We start from the raw sequence: 18,193 nt of genomic DNA, 5'->3' as shown, positions 1-18,193 counted from the left end.
TATTAGCTTTGTCCTTTGAATTCCTGCTACAGAGTCAGAGCTGAAATGTAAGCTGTGAAATGTGCAGTGTCATTGAGGTTAGGACTAAGTAATGCAGATCTCCTTTCAGCTGAGATCTTTGTTTTGCATTTCATTGAGATAAGCGATCAGTAAAAAGCAGAGATATGCAGAGGTTAGTTTGTTCCGGCCTTTTTTTTTTTTTTAATCTAAATGTAGTAGCCCTGTTCAACTGTTATTTCTTAGCTCTAGTTTATTTATCTGGTTCACTTGGTCCTGGTGGCCTTTGGTTCCCTGAACAGACACAGTGGAGCGTCATTAATAATAAAATAAGAACAGATTAGTCAATCTGTTTAAAATAAACACTGTGTTTCAATTTCAACACAGGAGAGTGGATATCTTCACATCTTGAGATTTTAATAGAAGTAATAATAATACATTTTATTTATAGGGATTTTCAGGAAACTCAAAGACACTTTATAGAAGTCAAAAAAGGTCATAGAATAAAATACATCAAAATACATGTGAAAATACACATAATATTAAAATTCATATGACATTGTGATTTGGACTGGGAGAGGTCAGTGCAGTCCTGAATGTGTTTGGGGACAGAGTTCCAGAGGACGGGGCACGCTATAGAGACGGCTCTGTTGTCCCAGGTTCGGTGCTTGGTCCTTTCTGTAATACAGTCTGCTGGAATGCTATTTGTTTTTTGTTCTATCACAAATACTGTATCATAATACACGTTCAGGGTTCTTGCTCCACTTACTAAATTAGGCCCTTATAGATACATAGATAGATAGATATATAGATAGATAGATAGATAGATAGATAGATATACTTTATTGATCTCAAAACTGAGATACATAACAAAAGATTTTCCTTTGTAATATATAATCAGTAACAGATGTACTACTGATATGAGACTGATGTTAGTGCCAGTGGTGGAAACAGTACTCAGGTCTTTTACTGGACAAAATTATTATCAGCAGAATGTAATGAAAGTACCAAAAGTAGAGTGTGGTCATTATGCAGAATGGGACATTTCAGAATAATTTATATTATATCATTGGAATATTATTACTTTTATCATTGATGCATAAATGTAGCATCACTTTAATCTTGCAGGTGGTAAAGGTGGAGATAATTTTAATATTGCATCATTTATCGGTTGAGTAAATACAACACTGTGTGCACCAAAGATATTATTTCCTCATAAATGTTGCTTTCGCTGGTTTCCACCAGGAAGAAATAAGTCTTGAATCATTGTAATGTTTAATGTTAAATTGTCAAATCTGTAGAACAAACATTCAAACCTGTATTGAATATAAGCTAAAATTGTTTGTGAGCCAGTTAAACACATATTTATCTAACATTCTGAGTAGGAATGGGAGTTTCAAGTAATCCCCATATTTGCAGACTTACATAAAATTATAGCTCTTGAATACTCCAAAAAAAAAAAAAAACTAAATGAATGCAAATTTGCCACAATACAAACAACCAGGCTTTAAGAAACCTATTAAACCATAAATTAAAAGAAAGAAAAATCTGCAAACTTTCTGTCAGGTTACACACAGCACCGAAGAACTGTCCATGGGGTTAGGGGGGCAGCGCATCACTTTGCCAGCTGGAATCTTGTTCTGGTCAGAGATCCACAGAAATCCAAAATCTAGAGCTGCGGTCGAATACCTCTTTTTGCATAGGAAGGTTCCTAAATGAGTGAAATGAACCGTAGTACCTGAACGACTGCCATGATAAGAGCTGTTCCAATTCTCCTAATATTAAGGATCAATGCATCAACGCTTCCTTTGTAATCTCCTTTAGCATAGGATACACCAGACCATCCTTTACCAAAGGAAAGGAGAGAATCCGCCCCACAATTCTTTGCGGCGACAACTTTTAAAGAGACACGCGACATCGGCCGCTATTTGGGGAATCAGCTGTTTCATGACATCACAGATCCACAGTCTGTATGAGCCAAAAACAACTTTAAAACATGATCACATCAACATGGAGCTGTTTACTGAGCTGTGTGCTGCTTCTTAAGCTGTTATAGACACAGGCTTATAATCAGATCTTTGCCCTGAATTTAGGCTATAGGCCTATATTTATCAAAAAACATATTTGTTATTACATATTAAATTATTTGTTATATATCTTATATTCTCATTTTGTCATTATTTTCTTATCTGTTATATATGTATTTAATATTACTACTACTGAGTGTTCTCTCCAATAGAGCTTCTAGCAAAAATATAGTGACAATAAACATCTGTAGCCTGTAAGATCAGAATCAACACATTAACCACAACACGAGGCAATTCAATTCATCACGTTTGAAACATAAGAATGATCAAACACGTCTTACATATTTTCATATTTAGTAGGCTTTTTTCACGAAATCAAGTAAGGATTCATGACGATAAATATGAGGGGAAAGGAGAGTGAGTGTGAGTAACCATCTCATGTGACAACGTTATATTTTACTTCTGTGACTGGCAGCCTATATTCCTCTTTTTTTTAACTCTCACCTTGGTAATGATGTAATATTTTTCACCTGGTTGTCCGCATTTAACCTTTATAAGGTGCATTAAACAGCGTGGGGAGTCCGCATGGAGCGAAGTAGGCCTGATTAAGATAATAATAACAATAATAATGATAATTATAGCCACAATCATAATATTAATACTCAGAGTTTATGGCACACTATTTAAAACCAATCTAGTGAGGATGTGCTTTTTGTAGTCCATCATGTGGACATTGTAATCTCATCACAGCAGACCCACGTCAATAACAATCGCTGTAGATCATCGCAGAGCCGAGGAGAAGTGCAGTCAGATTCTCTAAACACCGCAATCGTCTTTTCCTAAGTCCTTATCAATTCGTCTTCACATCTTTCCTTGACCTCGTGACGTTTTCTCTGGAGGTTAAGGAAAAGTGGTTAGGAAAGGAGATTATTTAAACTTTTCGACCGCAGCCTAGGTCCCAGGTGTCCTTGCTCATCAGGAGCTATTGGGTGCAGCTGTTATGTTCTCCCTCAGCTGCTCGCAATCAGCCTGGCTGGGAGGCCCTACAGGGAGGCTGGCGTTTCCCTGCTCAGCTGGTTATGTGTCTTTAGAGAGTCAACACCTTCTGTTTGCTTTCTGTGTTTTTTGTTTTAGTAGAAATAAAATTTGAGTGAGTGTTGGAAGTGTGATTCTTCTTTTGGCCATTCAGTAGCTCTAGTCTTCTTCAGCTATACTTAAATTTTGGGAACAATTCTTTAATTTCTCTGTCATTATGAAAGAGTCAGTAGGTGGCTGTGGGGAGTTTTATTCCCACACCACTTTTTAGAAACCAAAGGGCCTGATTTTGCCTTCACCCTCTTGTACATGTGCAGTATTTTGTTAGTTTCCCAAACTGCAATCAATGTCCTTCAGGTTTTGTTTTCTGGGGAATCGTAACAATTCCTCAGTGCAATTATTTCAGATACAAACATTGAAATATCAACTAACGGCATCTGTAAACATCACAGCATATAAATAGACAACAGTAAAATACATGTAAAGTCAATGAAAGATCAGTAAATCTGTGCTATCAAGGTAATCAAAATTAGTTATCCAGTTTCACAACTGTTAATTTTTGCTAACATCCATCCCTTTTCTCTTCAGGTGGAGCATATTACCTGATTTCGAGAAGTCTGGGCCCAGAGTTTGGAGGTTCTATTGGTCTCATCTTTGCCTTTGCCAATGCAGTGGCTGTAGCCATGTATGTGGTGGGCTTTGCTGAAACTGTTGTGGAGCTTCTTGCTGTAAGTCTCTGTATGCCTTCTGGCGCTTTCACACAGTTGATTAGTACAATGGCATCTCCTGTTGGTGCATTTTCACCACCTCCACTCCCCTGGCTACATCTGAGATTTTCCTTCCATCCATCCATCTGAATTCTGTACCGAAAAAAAATCCACTTTAAAAACACTCACTTGATTTGATGAATGAATACTTAAAGGGATACTTAGCTGGTTTTCAACCTGCTTTGTATCAAATCAATGTGGGTAATATATGGAGATGAATTATGGTTAACTTTCTCCAGGCTAACCAGTGCCTGGATAATCCCTCCTTCCCCCCCGGTGATAGACCGCCAAATGACGTAATTTACGCTGTTTCACTGGCTCTTGGAGCTGTTGCTCAAACTACAAGCTGTAGTTCCACATTTGATATTGCCCAGCAACCGCTGTCAACCCCACTGCCACCACCACATACTCAAAGAGTATACAGCTGATCAAGAGACAAACCTGCCCCTCCCTCTGTCTCTCTTCAACTCAGACTGAAGTCTGATCAAACAGTAAAACTAGGCAGTACTGATCCAATATAAATCACTTTTAGCCTAAAATGTTTTCAGAAACGTATTTTAATGCCCCGTTTCACCATAATGGTAAGAGTTAGTACAGGAAGTGGGTGCCATACTGTTTCCTGACCAGTGAAAACGGAGGCCAAAAATACTATGATCAAATGGTGAAACTAAGCAGAGCTGATAAATTATAAACCAAGATTCCATTTCTGAGTTCCATATTTCTCTCCTCTAATGTTTTCAGAAACATGCTATAGCTTTCTGTTTAACTACAATACAAGTTCCAGCTGGCTGCCATTGTCTCACACAGACAATGTTGCATTACGCCATCCCCAAATGCATTTTGGTAGTTATAGTTTTTATACCTTTTGAGCTAAAGCACTGTTTTCCCTGTTGTTTTCTCTGGTCATGTAGCACCAATGTGAAAAGTATTTGTTCCTTTCTACTGCAGAGATGTCTTACTTTTATGTGAGGACTTTCTTTATCAGTGAAATACCTTACGCCTCACTTTATCTTTAGATAAACTGTGGAGTGTGTTTTTGATCAAAAAGGGGAATGTGGATTTTTTATCTTTAAAACCTTAAAATTAACACGAAGAATGATTATAGCCCACAGAATTCGTTTCAGTGTTCATATGACACTCTTAAAACTGTGAACCTAACCTTTAGGGTGGCGGCAGCAGGTAGCTGTATGTCAGCTGCTGTGCATCAAAGGAAACAGTGGAGGTGGTGGCCAACACCACTCACTATATACTGCACCCAAAGAGAAAAACTTACCGATTGACTTACTCAAAGAAAGTTAAAAGTAACAGTAGTTTGACCGGGGCAGGTTGTTTCCATCTCATCTCGCTGTCAGTGTTTAGGCAAACCTGATGAGGTTGCTGTGTGGCGCTCTTTTCAGGATTTTCTTGTTTTAACATAAAGACCTGGGGTTGAAAGAGGAAACTTCAGGATTTTGAATTGTAGTTTTAGTTTCATTGGGAGCTCCCAGTCATGGGACTTTTATAGGAACTATTATTTGGACTCTTTTTTAAAATCAAGTAAAAACACCTGTCAAAAAAGTCCACTGTTTGCACCTTTAGGAATGAGCAGTTCATTGTTAAACTCTTTAACATGTCCATCTATGTCTCTCAGGGAGTGGATGCCATTATGACAGATGAAATCAACGATATCCGTATCATCGGGACCATCACAGTCATTCTTCTCCTGGGCATCTCTGTGGCAGGAATGGAATGGGAGGCCAAGGTATGAACAGGGTCCATCTCATATTCACTGTCAGCTAACATCAACTGATGTAGAGGATTTCAAATGTCAGGAGAACTGACTCGGGACACACTATGATCAGTCATACGCAGGTTGAAGAGATCCATTGGGACTAATGAAGTGATTAATATGCTTCTCTGCAGGCCCAGATATTCCTGCTGGTTGTCCTCATCACAGCCATCATCAACTACTTCATTGGCACCTTCATTCCTGTCCAGTCAAAGGAATCTGCGGGCTTCTTCGGATATGACGGTATGACCAAAGATGGATTTGTCAAGGGAAACTTCTTGCAGCCAGTTAACTTGATCAGTGCTGGCACTTGAGGCTTTGTCAGCTGGTTTATGGTGACTGAAACTCTACTTTCAGGTGCAATCATGTGGGAAAACATGGGTCCTGACTTCAGAGAAGAGACCTTCTTCTCTGTCTTTGCCATCTTCTTCCCTGCAGCCACTGGTATTCTGGCTGGAGCCAACATTTCAGGAGACCTTGCTGTAAGTCACTGGAATTATCAACCCTTTGAAACATGGAGTTACACCCCTTTTTTGTGCTGCTTTCTGACGCCTTTCACAAGTATTTAACCATTTGAACCCTGAGCAAATTGGTGTGATTTCTTTCAAAAACATGAGGAAAAAAGTCAATGAGCAACTTGGCAGAAATGTTTCACAGATTGCAAGAAATGAATAGTCAGAAAATTATTTCAAAAAAACTTGGGAAATATGTCAAGGAAATAAAGGCAAAGCTACAGGGAAAAACAAATTATATACTTGTTTTTCAAAGAAATCAAGCCTATTTGCTCAGGTTTCAAGGGGTTAACAACCCCCCCTGACAAAGAGATGACCTCAAGGGGAATATCCTTATAAAAGAGATTTGTCTAAAGCTGTCACACCAAGTTCTTGAAATGTGAAGATTCCTCTGCACTGCAGGATGTGAGTGGCTCTCATCGTTTACTCTGTTGGGAATACAAAGTGAATAAGCAGATGCTCTCCATTGTGGCAGTAAGGGGACTGATGACATCATCTTTACTGACAGTTGTCAGTAATCTGTTATCTTGATTGTTGCAGGACCCACAGCTCGCCATCCCCAGAGGAACCCTTCTGGCCATCTTGATCACAGGGATTGTGTACTTGGGTGTTGCTGTGTCAACAGGTGCAGTGGTGCCTCCTACATGTGATTATGTGTAGCTTTAAGAATGTGCATGTTGTTAACAGAGTTCTGCTGTGTGTACGTGTTTGACCCCAGGCTCCTGCATTGTGAGAGATGCCACTGGGAATGTTAATGACACCGTCAGCTCTCAGTTCATGAACTGCACTGATGCTTCCTGCAAGTTTGGCTATGACTTCTCATCATGTAAGAGTGAAAAAGGCAGCTGCCAATATGGACTCCAGAATGACTTCCAGGTATGAAGACAAGGTCTGAAGAACATCAGGAGACAAAGATTAAACTAAAAGCATTGGTTGATGGATGAAAAAGTCAAATGATTAAAATTGCATTCAATATTTGTTTCAGGTGATGAGCCTGGTTTCTGGTTTTGGGCCCATCATCACTGCTGGGATCTTCTCTGCCACCCTGTCCTCAGCTTTGGCCTCTTTAGTCAGTGCACCCAAAGTTTTCCAGGTAAGACCCCACCTGAACTACATCACGGTATCTCATGAATCACACTAATGACAAGTGAGCTATGAACCTATTAATTTGGATGGTAGTAAATTTAGTAGCTTTTGACTCTGAACAACTGCAGCTCTCCAGTTCCATGTTGTTTTCTGTTTCCGCAGGCTTTATGTAAGGACAACATTTACCCCGGCCTGGGTATGTTCGCCAAAGGCTACGGCAAGAACAACGAGCCCCTCCGAGGCTACATCCTGACCTTCGGTATTGCTCTGGCCTTCATCCTCATAGGTACGGCTGCACACACTTAACATTTATACTCTGACAATGAAGCATTGCTATTGTATGACATCACAAGTAACATTACTTAAACTAGCCTGAAAGCCTTGAGGCTATAGTAATCATTAAGAAATATTTGTAAAAAACCTCTTAATTCAGATTTTGCAGTAAAACTTCATTTCTTTTGATTGTGATGTCACAATAATTTCCAAGACGTGTCCAGGGAGGAACAATGGGCCTCATTCACCCTAGTCTTCCTAAGTTTTTTGTGTTCTTAAGGTTCTTAAGGACCAGATGTGTTTGCACCTGGGTTCTTGTAATGATGAATCTCACTGTCCTTGTACAATGACTGTTGATCCTAATTAGCATAGGTGAGTGCCCTGAAAATCCCCACTGAAGGCCATTAGACTGCAATGCCTGGGAAAAGCTGAGAGGAATTAAAGTCTGAAAAGGAATTTTTTTAAATAACTGCTTTTATTAAAAATAATAAACAAAATGCTATTGATTTCAAAATCATTATTGTAATATAAATCCTTTAATTTGATGCAAATAAAGAAAACACAATAACCTGTAATTATACACAAACATGTTACCACAAAATGGGCATAAGAGTGCTTATGGGTGGGTGCAGATTCTGTTCTTACCTAAGAACAAATCCCAAATGACAAAACACTGCTGAAGGTCTGAATCTTCTTCACTACATAAGTGGGTTTTAAGAATAAACTTCTTTTTAACAGCAGTTGATGATTGGAGCCTGATGTAATTTTGTACTAAGTATTGTAAAAATAAAGACAGTGTCCAGTTGGAGCATTTACAATGACTTTATTAATTAATTTAATCAATTTGTATATCAATGAATTGTAAAGTTTCCAGTGATAAAAGAGTATTTACTTTAGTGTGAATGGAACAGTTGTTTCACAAATATTCCTATGTAGCCTATAATTACCAAGAGTACCAAGAGGCTCAGTTTTTTCTTGAGAACTTGCTACTAAAATATGATAAATTATTAAATAATGATAGACCCCTAAAATAAAGCACTTTTGGTTTTGCTGCTCTTCAAGAACTTAGTGCTTAGCAGACTGAAAAGTTTTCAATCTTAATAGTAATGCCATGACATTAAGATACTAGGATCAAGGGACATTGGGATTGATCCTGCAGAGACAATAGGTAAAGTGCAAGTGCAACTTGACTTATAGTTCTGACCAAAGTTGTGCTGGAGGAGAGATTCTGGACATACTGACCGGTTAGTTATACCGAGGTGTCAGTTTAACTATATCTAATGAATATAGTATAACTCATCAGTTCTTTTCCATTATGACTCAGTTGAATCAAATAAAAAGCCTGAAAGGACAAGAGGACAGGACATTTGTCTATTGATCTTTATTACTCTGTAAAGCATTTTGAATTGCCCTGTTGTATGAAATGTGCTCTACAAATAAAGCTGCCTTGCCTTGCCTTGGTCTGTTTCTAAAGGGACTGTTTTTATGTTTTCTTCCTGCAGCTCAGCTGAACGTCATTGCCCCTATCATCTCCAACTTTTTCTTGGCATCATATGCCTTGATCAACTTTTCGGTGTTCCATGCCTCACTGGCTAACTCACCAGGTAAGATCAAAATAAGAAGCCAAATGTGCTAATCCAGAGATGATGATTACAGAGGAACTTATCAGACATTCTTTGTATGACTAAGAGCGAGCGGCTCATCAGCTGTGGTGGAGTCCCCACTTATATGGTGTTCAACATGATGCTGATGGAAAATGAGGGTCTCAGAGGAATTACTTTGAGGCACTCCACAGTTCAGGACATGTTTAACTGCTCAAAGAGCTTAGAGGTAATATCTTATAGCTCATGAGGCAGGTCCTATCCTAACCTGCTCACTGAGAAGCTTTCAGAAATCAGAGGTGGAATTAACAAATTTTCTGGGATTATTAGAGAAGCAGTCAGATGATCATTTACATTTTTGTTTTGTTAACAGGATGGTTGGTCAGTGTAGTTGTTAATGTGTCAGTGTAAGCCAAGTAGCAAATTCTCAATTGTAGTCCATTGGCCCTATGTTAAATTAAATTATCAACTGGAGTGGTGCACTCTGTAAAGTGCAGATCTCTGCCAGGTGACTACCTGAGCTGATTACGATCACTAGATAATTCTTGTAAACCAGCAGACACACCACGCAGTGCTTTTTTAGAAGCATCCCTGAGGTGAATAAAAATGCACGCCTTGTCTATTTTTGATGAAGCCATAGTGCATCGCACAGGACAGATGGAGTTTATCTGCTAACAAGCACTGTATGTGAAAATTGAATACAATTTTTACAAATTATTACAATGAACGTATTTTTCATGACTAAAACAGACACAAATCTTTGATCCATGACTTTCAAAGGTGGACTTTCAAAAGTGAAACAGTATTAACTCTGCAAGCTACAGCACAACATAGAAGGAAATAATGACAAAAAACAGAATTAAACCAGACAAAATAAATATGTGAACCACAGAGCCTACTGACTCACCGATGGTAAAAGCACAATTGTCTGAGAAAAAGAACCAAATCAACAAAACCTTCAAGTCTACAAAATGGAACGCTCCAGGTCCGGTTGGACATGTGTAAGTATGCCTGTGTGTTTGAGCGACTGTCTCTGGGGCTGGTAAATGAAGCTGAAGCACTGCAGCCTGTGCTTCAGTCACCTCCTGCTACTCCAGTCACTCATCACTATATAGTTGCGTTGAAATAAGTTTGTAGAGAAGTGTGCAGGCCACTCTTACTGCCACATCACCTGAGTCCTTTGATGCGATTGGCTAAGGCATGACGAGGCATAAAAGTGGTGATCATTAAAGCTTGTAAAATGTAGATGACATCATTCACTGTTGTTTTGTTTGGCCTTGCTGTTTATGGTGAGTCCGTCACAGTGAACCAGGACAACTGAGGTGAGAGGCGGACCACCACTTATAGACAGCTACACTGAAACATCCCAATGTATCAGCAGTTTTTTTTAGGTAGCACTATCCATCTTTGCAGACACTTTTAGTTTTATTTGTTCAGATTTGGGGGTATCTGCCTCTATCCCTGCTTCCAATTCAAATACACTACAATGGATTTTAGTTTGAGATACAAACAGAATTGGAAACAAACCCATCTAAGTACTTCACCAGCCACCAGAAACAAAGTTGCTATGTCTTTTTACAGTAAAGATCTATAAATTTGAGCGGGTATTAGCAGGCTTCTTACTTTTAGCTGGTGCAGATTATCACTTAGCAGTTGAAAGGATCAGATTTGTTTCCAGAAGTCATTTAACAAAGATCAAAATGAACCAGTGTTGTGGTGTAGTCAATGTTCTCTGTGCCAGCCAGGGTCACAGCAGGAGTCTGTAAAAGCTCTCTGCCATCAGTAATGGACTGTGTGTTTTTCACAAGCAAAGCCATGAGTTGCCTTGACTGCAATGATTGAACTGATGCATTACAGCTTCTTCATAACAGCTAATGAAATTTTGTTGTGTACATTTGTACAATGATGGTAAATGATTCTATTGTACTTTAATATATTCTATTCTATTATTTTCTATTCTATTTTATTCTATTCTCAGGAGCGGCCTCGTCTCAGTGATAAATTAAACACAACCTATGTAAAACTGTTTGCTCCATTAGTAAGTTTACAGACATGATATTAAAGAAATCACACTGTTATATTGTTTATTACGTATGCATTTTGACTTTGATTTAGCACTGTGACTGAGGCTACTTTTAAATTGTCAGAGCCTGACATAAGGACAAATGCAGGTTCAGCTGGCTTACATAAATCAAATTTTATGCTTTAAGCTTGTACACTGGGCTTGGCTGGGGAAAAAAAATAATTATATATATATATATATATATATATATATATATAGAGAGAGAGAGAGAGAGAGGGAGAGTGAGAGAGATGTAACATCAGTAACATCAATAAGCAAGATGAGATTTCATTCACCTTGGCTGGGATTCAGGGTGGAAGCATAAATGTATTTGTTTATAACATTTCTGTATCAAACCTGGACATGTGAAACCATGTAGTAGAAACGCGCCTTATGTGTGTGGTTGGATCCCACTGTTGGTATGTAAGAAAAGATTGACATGTTTGTTATTTGGGCGAGCTGGCCCTTTAGACAGTAGATATTTGCTGAATGAAACACATATACAGTAGTTGATCTTTTTATTGAGATCTATGCTTTTTTTCCCCCACAATACCAAAGCTCTTGCAGAACTCCAGGTACAGATTCTCTGTCTGCTTCTAATTCTCCGAGCAGGTCATATAATTACACGGACTTAAATGGTACATGACTAAATTAGAAGCAAGCAGTAATACATTTATTAATTTTACTGCCTCTGCAACCCCAAACTATTACTTCCCCTTTCTGTGTCCTGACCTGGGACACATCCAGGCCCTGTATGGGGCTGACAGGAACCGCACCATCAATGTACCCTTTATGTCCTGTGGTTAGACTTTGTCATTGTGTAACCACACACAGTCTGAGTGTATCCCATCACTAAAATCCTACTAGTCTAGTTTCTGTGGTACCCAGTCAACAAATGTGGTTTCTATAGCTGGTATAACCTCCTGGTCTCTGGTCCAGTCTAACAGGCTGCTAACTCCCATTCTTTAACCCAAGCACATCCAACTTCCACTGTAACTTTATTCACTCTCTTTAACAGCAACATTTACTAGTTTCAGACCATGTAAATAATGACAATGATTGGAAACAGTTCCCATTCATGGAGGATGACCGCAGTTTGTCCTCATTTTTAGTCTTTGGAATAATAGGCGGAAATTAATTTGGTCACAGTTAAGGGGTTTGACAAATCTGACTTCTACTCAACCTTAACATGAAGTGCATTTCCTCAGTTTACCAAAATTATTAATTTTACAATCATGATGACACAGATAGAGTATGTGACAAGCACTCAGAGTTTGTGTTTTTAAATATCACTAGCCTTTCATTGCGGTGTTTTGACTTGTTTTCATTGATTGGTGCTGCAGGATGGCGCCCCAGCTTCAAATACTACAACATGTGGGTTTCTCTGGCTGGAGCTGTGCTGTGCTGTGTGGTGATGTTTGTCATCAACTGGTGGGCTGCTCTCCTCACAAACGTCATTGTTCTGGGTCTTTTTATCTATGTCAGCTACAAGAAGCCAGGTGAGTTACTGAGCAACACTTCTTATTTATAGCCATTCTTTACACAATGAAGGGATTTCAATCGATGGTGAACCTCAGAGTAATGAAGAAAACCTGATACTATAGTGGCTTTAACCCTCGGATCCCTGAGCAAAATGACTTGATTTTTTTTCAAAAATATGTGAAGGCAGTTAGCAACTTGAGAAGAAATTACCTCAAAATTATCAAGAAATGGGTAAAAAGTAAAAAAAAAATACCTGAGAATTAGTTATTTTTATTGTATTTAATAGGGGGAAAAAAAGGAAATCAAAAAAAATAATCAAGTAAATGACCTTTGATAAAGTGTAAAATAATTCTGTAAAATGATATTTTCTCTGGCTTTCTTCTTTTTTCCCTACACATTTCTCCATGACTTATTAAAAATCATTAAACATATCTTAACCAAAAGTGAAAAACATTCACTGTCCAACAATTTCAGAGTCATGAGATGGTCATGATTTTTTTATGTTATGTGTACTAAATAGTCTGCAAGTAGTTTATTTAGTTTAAAATTATTAAATAATTAATTTTTTTTTGGGTGAAGATGTTTTTAGGTAAACAACCTTTATTAATTCGTTCAGGAAATCTGTGGAGTATTTGGTCAACAAACAAATATTTGTGTGTTTGAATTCTGCCTTATTCTCACTGCATGGTTTGGCCCAACTTGACTCACTTTTGGTACCACCAATTTACGTACAAGGCAGATTTATTTGTCATTTGTAACTTTTTTTTTTCTCTATTTTGTTTTCGGCTGCTGGTAGTCCCCCATCAGTGAAGGCAGGGTTCTTAACTTATCATCATGGCAAAGTGCTGTGACATCATGTTGGCAACACTTTGTATTGCTCTGTCCAGTTTAGTGCTTTCTGGATCCTTCCATCAGCAACCAAACAGGAACGTCTGTGCTCAATTGAGCATGGTGGTTTTGCAGGATGCTGTTTTTTAAAAATTTAGGTCAAGTGAATTTTTAAAAATTTCAATTGCTGCTGACAGTAGCTTAGCTTTCCAAAGTAGCTGCTCTGTGTAGGATGTCTTGTGTCACACAAGTTATAAGCCACTCTGACCAATTAGTGATCTATGTTTTTAGTATCAGCTCAACTCAACTGAAACCTCAATGTTGGTGGTACCAAAAAAGCACCAGGCACCAGCCACATTCAAACCAAAAAAAAACAAATGCCTCCAACCTGGCTGACCTGAGTTGAGTTGAGTGTGCCGTATCATGCACTGGAAATGGCACTAATATATCATGCTGTAACACGACCCTGAGATGTCCACCCCCAATACATACCCATGCACCTATTCAAACAAAGCTGGCCTTGCAGCTCTGAACACACACCTGTGTGCGCACTCAGTTTGACATACAGCTACACACACACACCCGAGGTGTTCTCTTTGGTTCTAACACCACATGGGTCAGATGGCCTTTGGCCCAGCAGGACGACCCATAAACACACCTCCCAACTGCACTTTGTATTTCTGCCTGCGTGCATCCTCCCCTCCAGATGTGAACTGGGGCTCATCAACCCAGGCTCTGACCTACCACCAGGCCCTGACCCACACTCTGCACCTCAGCGGCGTGGAAGACCACATCAAGAACTTCAGGTACAAAACACAAACAAGCACCACCATGTACAAACTCCACATGCCTGTGCTTCAGACACTCTCCAGAAAGTCTCATGAAAGGATCTGATCAGACTGAGTGGTTATGAGTTCTGGCAGTGTATGTTAATATTTTACTACACATGTATTACTGTAAGTTATTCCCTGAAAATTGCTTGAGGCTTATTTTGTCGTGTATTTAGCGGCATAGGGACAGTTTGATGTGTGTTAGTTGGCCTGCTTGGTATGGTTTGAAAAAGTTTCATATTGGTGGCATTGCAGTACCAGAGTTTCTGTGCCAATGCCAAAACAATGCTTTTTTCAGAGTCGTTAGTTTGGGTAACATTACAGTGGTATAACCCTTTTCAGTATAAAAGAATGTGGCAGCTGCTTGATGCATCAATATTAAAGAGTTGGACTTAATAAAACAGTGTAAAGTTGTAAAAGCATCCTGATTTAGATCAGACACTTTCTGATCACAGAATAAGGAAACAATCCTGAGACAAGCGTTAGATAACATTTTGTACCACAGACACATTTTGGTTAGCTTTAATAAAATAATAGTTGTGATACTTTTTACTTTCTCAAAAGTGGTGGCACTCACTGTGTACAGACTTGGCTACAAGTCAATCAGGACAGGAAAAAGCCACAGAGAAGAAGCAGCGGAGTATTTTGCGCTGTGACTAAAAAACTGAACTTAATTTGGGGAGATATGCTTGAATCACTATTACAATTATATAGGATGTTTTCCAATATGGATTTAAGTTTAACTAAAATAATCATATCATGAAATGCAACACAGTTGGTGAAATTGCACGTTTTTTGCAGTATTTCTCACTGACAGGTGTAATGATGGTGGAGGGGCACACGTCAGTATGCAAACAGGTGTTTAAGGGTCTTTTTAAATCCATTTATGGTGGAATGTGGGTGTGGAAATGAGGCATGTGCCCATGGGCCATAATGATTGAGATTTATAAAACAGAGTGAGGTGGACACACAACTTTATAAATACAAAAGAACCAGTCTGCACATTTCTGCCTCTGTGCATACACACACTTTTAGTTGCGGATCTACCTAGAGTTTTATCCATCTGGCCATCATGGGTAAACTTCACTATTTTGATAGTTGAGTGAAAGCTTGCTTGGAATCAGTCATTTACATAACAGATGTGTAGAACAAGAACATGATATGATTACACTGGCAAGATGTTATTTCCCTGCAAATTGCGTGATGCTGAATATTTTATCCCTTAGACCTCTTTGTGTGGTGCGACCCTGGGATTACACGTATTTCATGAATCATTTGTACACTTTCACCATCCCACAGTAATATGTGGAGGTGGACACCATGGTAAACAAAATCCTCCTTCAGCAGGTTCTGTTATTTCTACATGCACCATGTTCCATGTGTTCACTCCCTGAAAGCCTGCACATGTGCTGTCTTTGACGATGATGACATGGTGATAATGTGCCATTGGACTGTTCCCATGGCAGCAAACAAAGCAGGGGATTAAAAGGCATCTGATGGTTTCTTCAGAAGGACTTGTGTGTCGCTCTGAGCTCCCTCTTGTCTCTTCTCACTGCCTTCATTAAATCCCATGGTGCTTAACATATTTGCTTTGATGTGCGCTACTCTGTTCCAGTCTTTTTTTGTCCTGCTAAGAAGACCAGAGGTCACTGTGGAGGTCAGAAGAAAAAGTAGCTGCAGATTTAAAAACTAGTAATCCTGTAAATGTCCCGGCAATGTCAAATAGCTTGTTTATACAGTGGAACAGTAGAACAGCGGAACAACAGAGCAGTAGAGCGGGACACAGATGCTGACGTGTTGTTTTCTCTCTGATGTGTTTGACTTCAGACCCCAGTGTTTGGTGATGACTGGTTACCCAAACTCTCGTCCTGCTCTTCTCGATCTAGTCCACAGCTTCACTAAGAATGTAGGTCTGATGATCTGTGGACATGTTCGCACAGTGAGTACATATTGTCTTCTTTTTGCCTTTTCTACACATTCAAACACACAACACAACACAACACAACACAACACAACACAACACAACACAACACAACACAACACAACACAACACTTCCATGACTAGATGTGTGACTGTATGATGGCAACAATTTTTCTTGCATGCCTTTGATGAAGATATCAAAAAGGAATCCAAAAACAGAGGAGATTCTGAAGAGCTCTCTGTTTTAGCACAGCAAAACTGTAAAAACCAGGTGTTTACAAACTCTTAAACTATCAGTGCACAATAATCTCAGTCTCATTTGTCTGGTTGGATGCTCAGTATTTTCTAAACATCCAGCTGGTTTGAATCAACCCTTCAAAACACCAAACTCACACAATAATGCCAACAAACAACTGATCAAGGCTGTCGAGAACCAGCAGCTCCTGTGTTCAGTGAAGTAAAATGACTGATTTTGTCATGGAGTCTGGCTTGAAGAGAGCAGAGATCAGTTTCACTTTTAGCTCTCTCCTGTCAGAAAGAACTGTCTGTTAGGAAGTACTGAACATCCGGCAGGATAAGTGAGACTTGAATTATGCTGCGCGAATTGTGTGAGAATTTGTAAACTGATGTTTTGATTTACTTTTGCTGTTGTTAAAGTGGTCAGCTATGACTTTACTCATCAAGAATTTCCTCACTGTGCTTTCAAACCAGCGATTCAATAAATGGAATTGCAGCATCACAGCATGAGGTCTGTGTTGGTGTGTAGAGAGCTCAGGAACATGTGGATGATGTGGAAACATTAATACCACTGCCACATTTCATGTGTTTCATATTTGCGACGATGTTGCTAAGTGAGGTCATTATTGTTGTCACGTTGTCATAGTGTTTACACTGAATGGAGCATCTTGTTTATTTTCTCTCACCTATTGTGTTAATGCCAATCAAGTCACATATCCATCATGTTTCTTGCTCTTAGCTACAGTCAGTCCGCTGTCATTCAGTCATCTGACAGTATTACACCTATTTAGTAACAATTGTAGCCTATAGGATTTTTACATTTGATAACAATGTTGAAGGATTTTTAAGAAATGTAATAGCATCGTATTGATTTTGATGTAAACACATAACACAATATAATGAATGTGTTTTTTTAAGAATGTTGACTGAGATATGTATGCTCTGTGCTGGATATTTTACAGTTCAACTGAGAAATGTTATTAGGTTGACAAATTGTGTCATGGACATGGTGTTTTGAAATGAACTCAACACATCTTTGGCATGTCTCTGCTGACATCTTTCTCTCAGCTGACATACGCAGCATGTAGTATATAGGATAATAAGTGAGTGTTAGCTAAGCTGATTGATTGGCCAGGGTCGGATTGGACTATCAGGGTGTTTTGCATTGTAACATAACCAGCTCTAAATTTAGGAACAGCTGCTGCAACCAGCTGCTGATCAATATTTTCTGGTATTGCTTTATGGATTTTCATTGTTTATTCGACATCGTCCCAGCGGTATGATTTCTTACCTGTCTTTGCTCTGGTAGTAGTATAACTCTTGTGTGAGTCAGAAATGAGCACATCAGTGAACCTCAGTGTTGGTAAGGTTTATGCATTTGTTCCACTTCTATATACACGATGTAAAAAGCCTCTTACAAATCCCCTGCCAAACCTAACTGCTTCACAATGGAAAGGCCATTTTGATTGGATGAATGCAGCCTCTGTGCTGTCTGGACGCTCTCTGGCTCAGTGGAACATAAGTGGCCCCTAAGCAGCCCCCCTGCCTGCTTCTATTGCTTCCAATTGGATTGGTGTAAACATTCTCAGCTAATGGCATTGCAGTTTCCTGGCTGGAGAGCAGCTCTGTGAGCTCTTTTCCTCACAAACAAACAAAGTCCCCGCTGAGGAGATTCAGAGCAGAACAGGTTGAATTCTCCCTCAAGGGATCTGATTAAATCAACAATCTGTAATGTCTGTCTTTGGAAATGTGGACCCTACAGAATGT

General features: G+C 39.1%; 1 protein-coding gene across 2 annotated transcripts in view; it reads left to right on the top strand.

The window, feature by feature from the left end:
• slc12a2 (solute carrier family 12 member 2) overlaps positions 1–18,193 on the top strand; it is a 103,793-nt gene that overhangs the window by 47,203 nt on the left and 38,397 nt on the right. For both annotated transcript variants that reach the window (XM_088071220.1, XM_042509081.2), the window contains exons 5-16: positions 3,648–3,787; positions 5,457–5,567; positions 5,729–5,837; positions 5,952–6,076; positions 6,647–6,731; positions 6,825–6,982; positions 7,092–7,199; positions 7,355–7,478; positions 8,968–9,069; positions 12,472–12,627; positions 14,145–14,244; positions 16,096–16,207. In XM_088071220.1, the coding sequence (XP_087927346.1) occupies positions 3,648–3,787; positions 5,457–5,567; positions 5,729–5,837; positions 5,952–6,076; positions 6,647–6,731; positions 6,825–6,982; positions 7,092–7,199; positions 7,355–7,478; positions 8,968–9,069; positions 12,472–12,627; positions 14,145–14,244; positions 16,096–16,207 (1,430 nt within the window). The remainder of the gene's footprint in view (positions 1–3,647; positions 3,788–5,456; positions 5,568–5,728; positions 5,838–5,951; positions 6,077–6,646; positions 6,732–6,824; positions 6,983–7,091; positions 7,200–7,354; positions 7,479–8,967; positions 9,070–12,471; positions 12,628–14,144; positions 14,245–16,095; positions 16,208–18,193) is intronic.

This window comes from Plectropomus leopardus, chromosome 20 (genome assembly GCF_026936395.1).
Source record: "Plectropomus leopardus strain MGB_pleo_1.0 chromosome 20, ASM2693639v1, whole genome shotgun sequence".
In the NCBI taxonomy this organism is placed as follows: Eukaryota; Metazoa; Chordata; class Actinopteri; order Perciformes; family Serranidae; genus Plectropomus; species Plectropomus leopardus.
The sequence above is the reverse complement of the archived record's forward strand: the minus strand, read 5'-3'. Positions and strand labels throughout refer to the sequence as shown.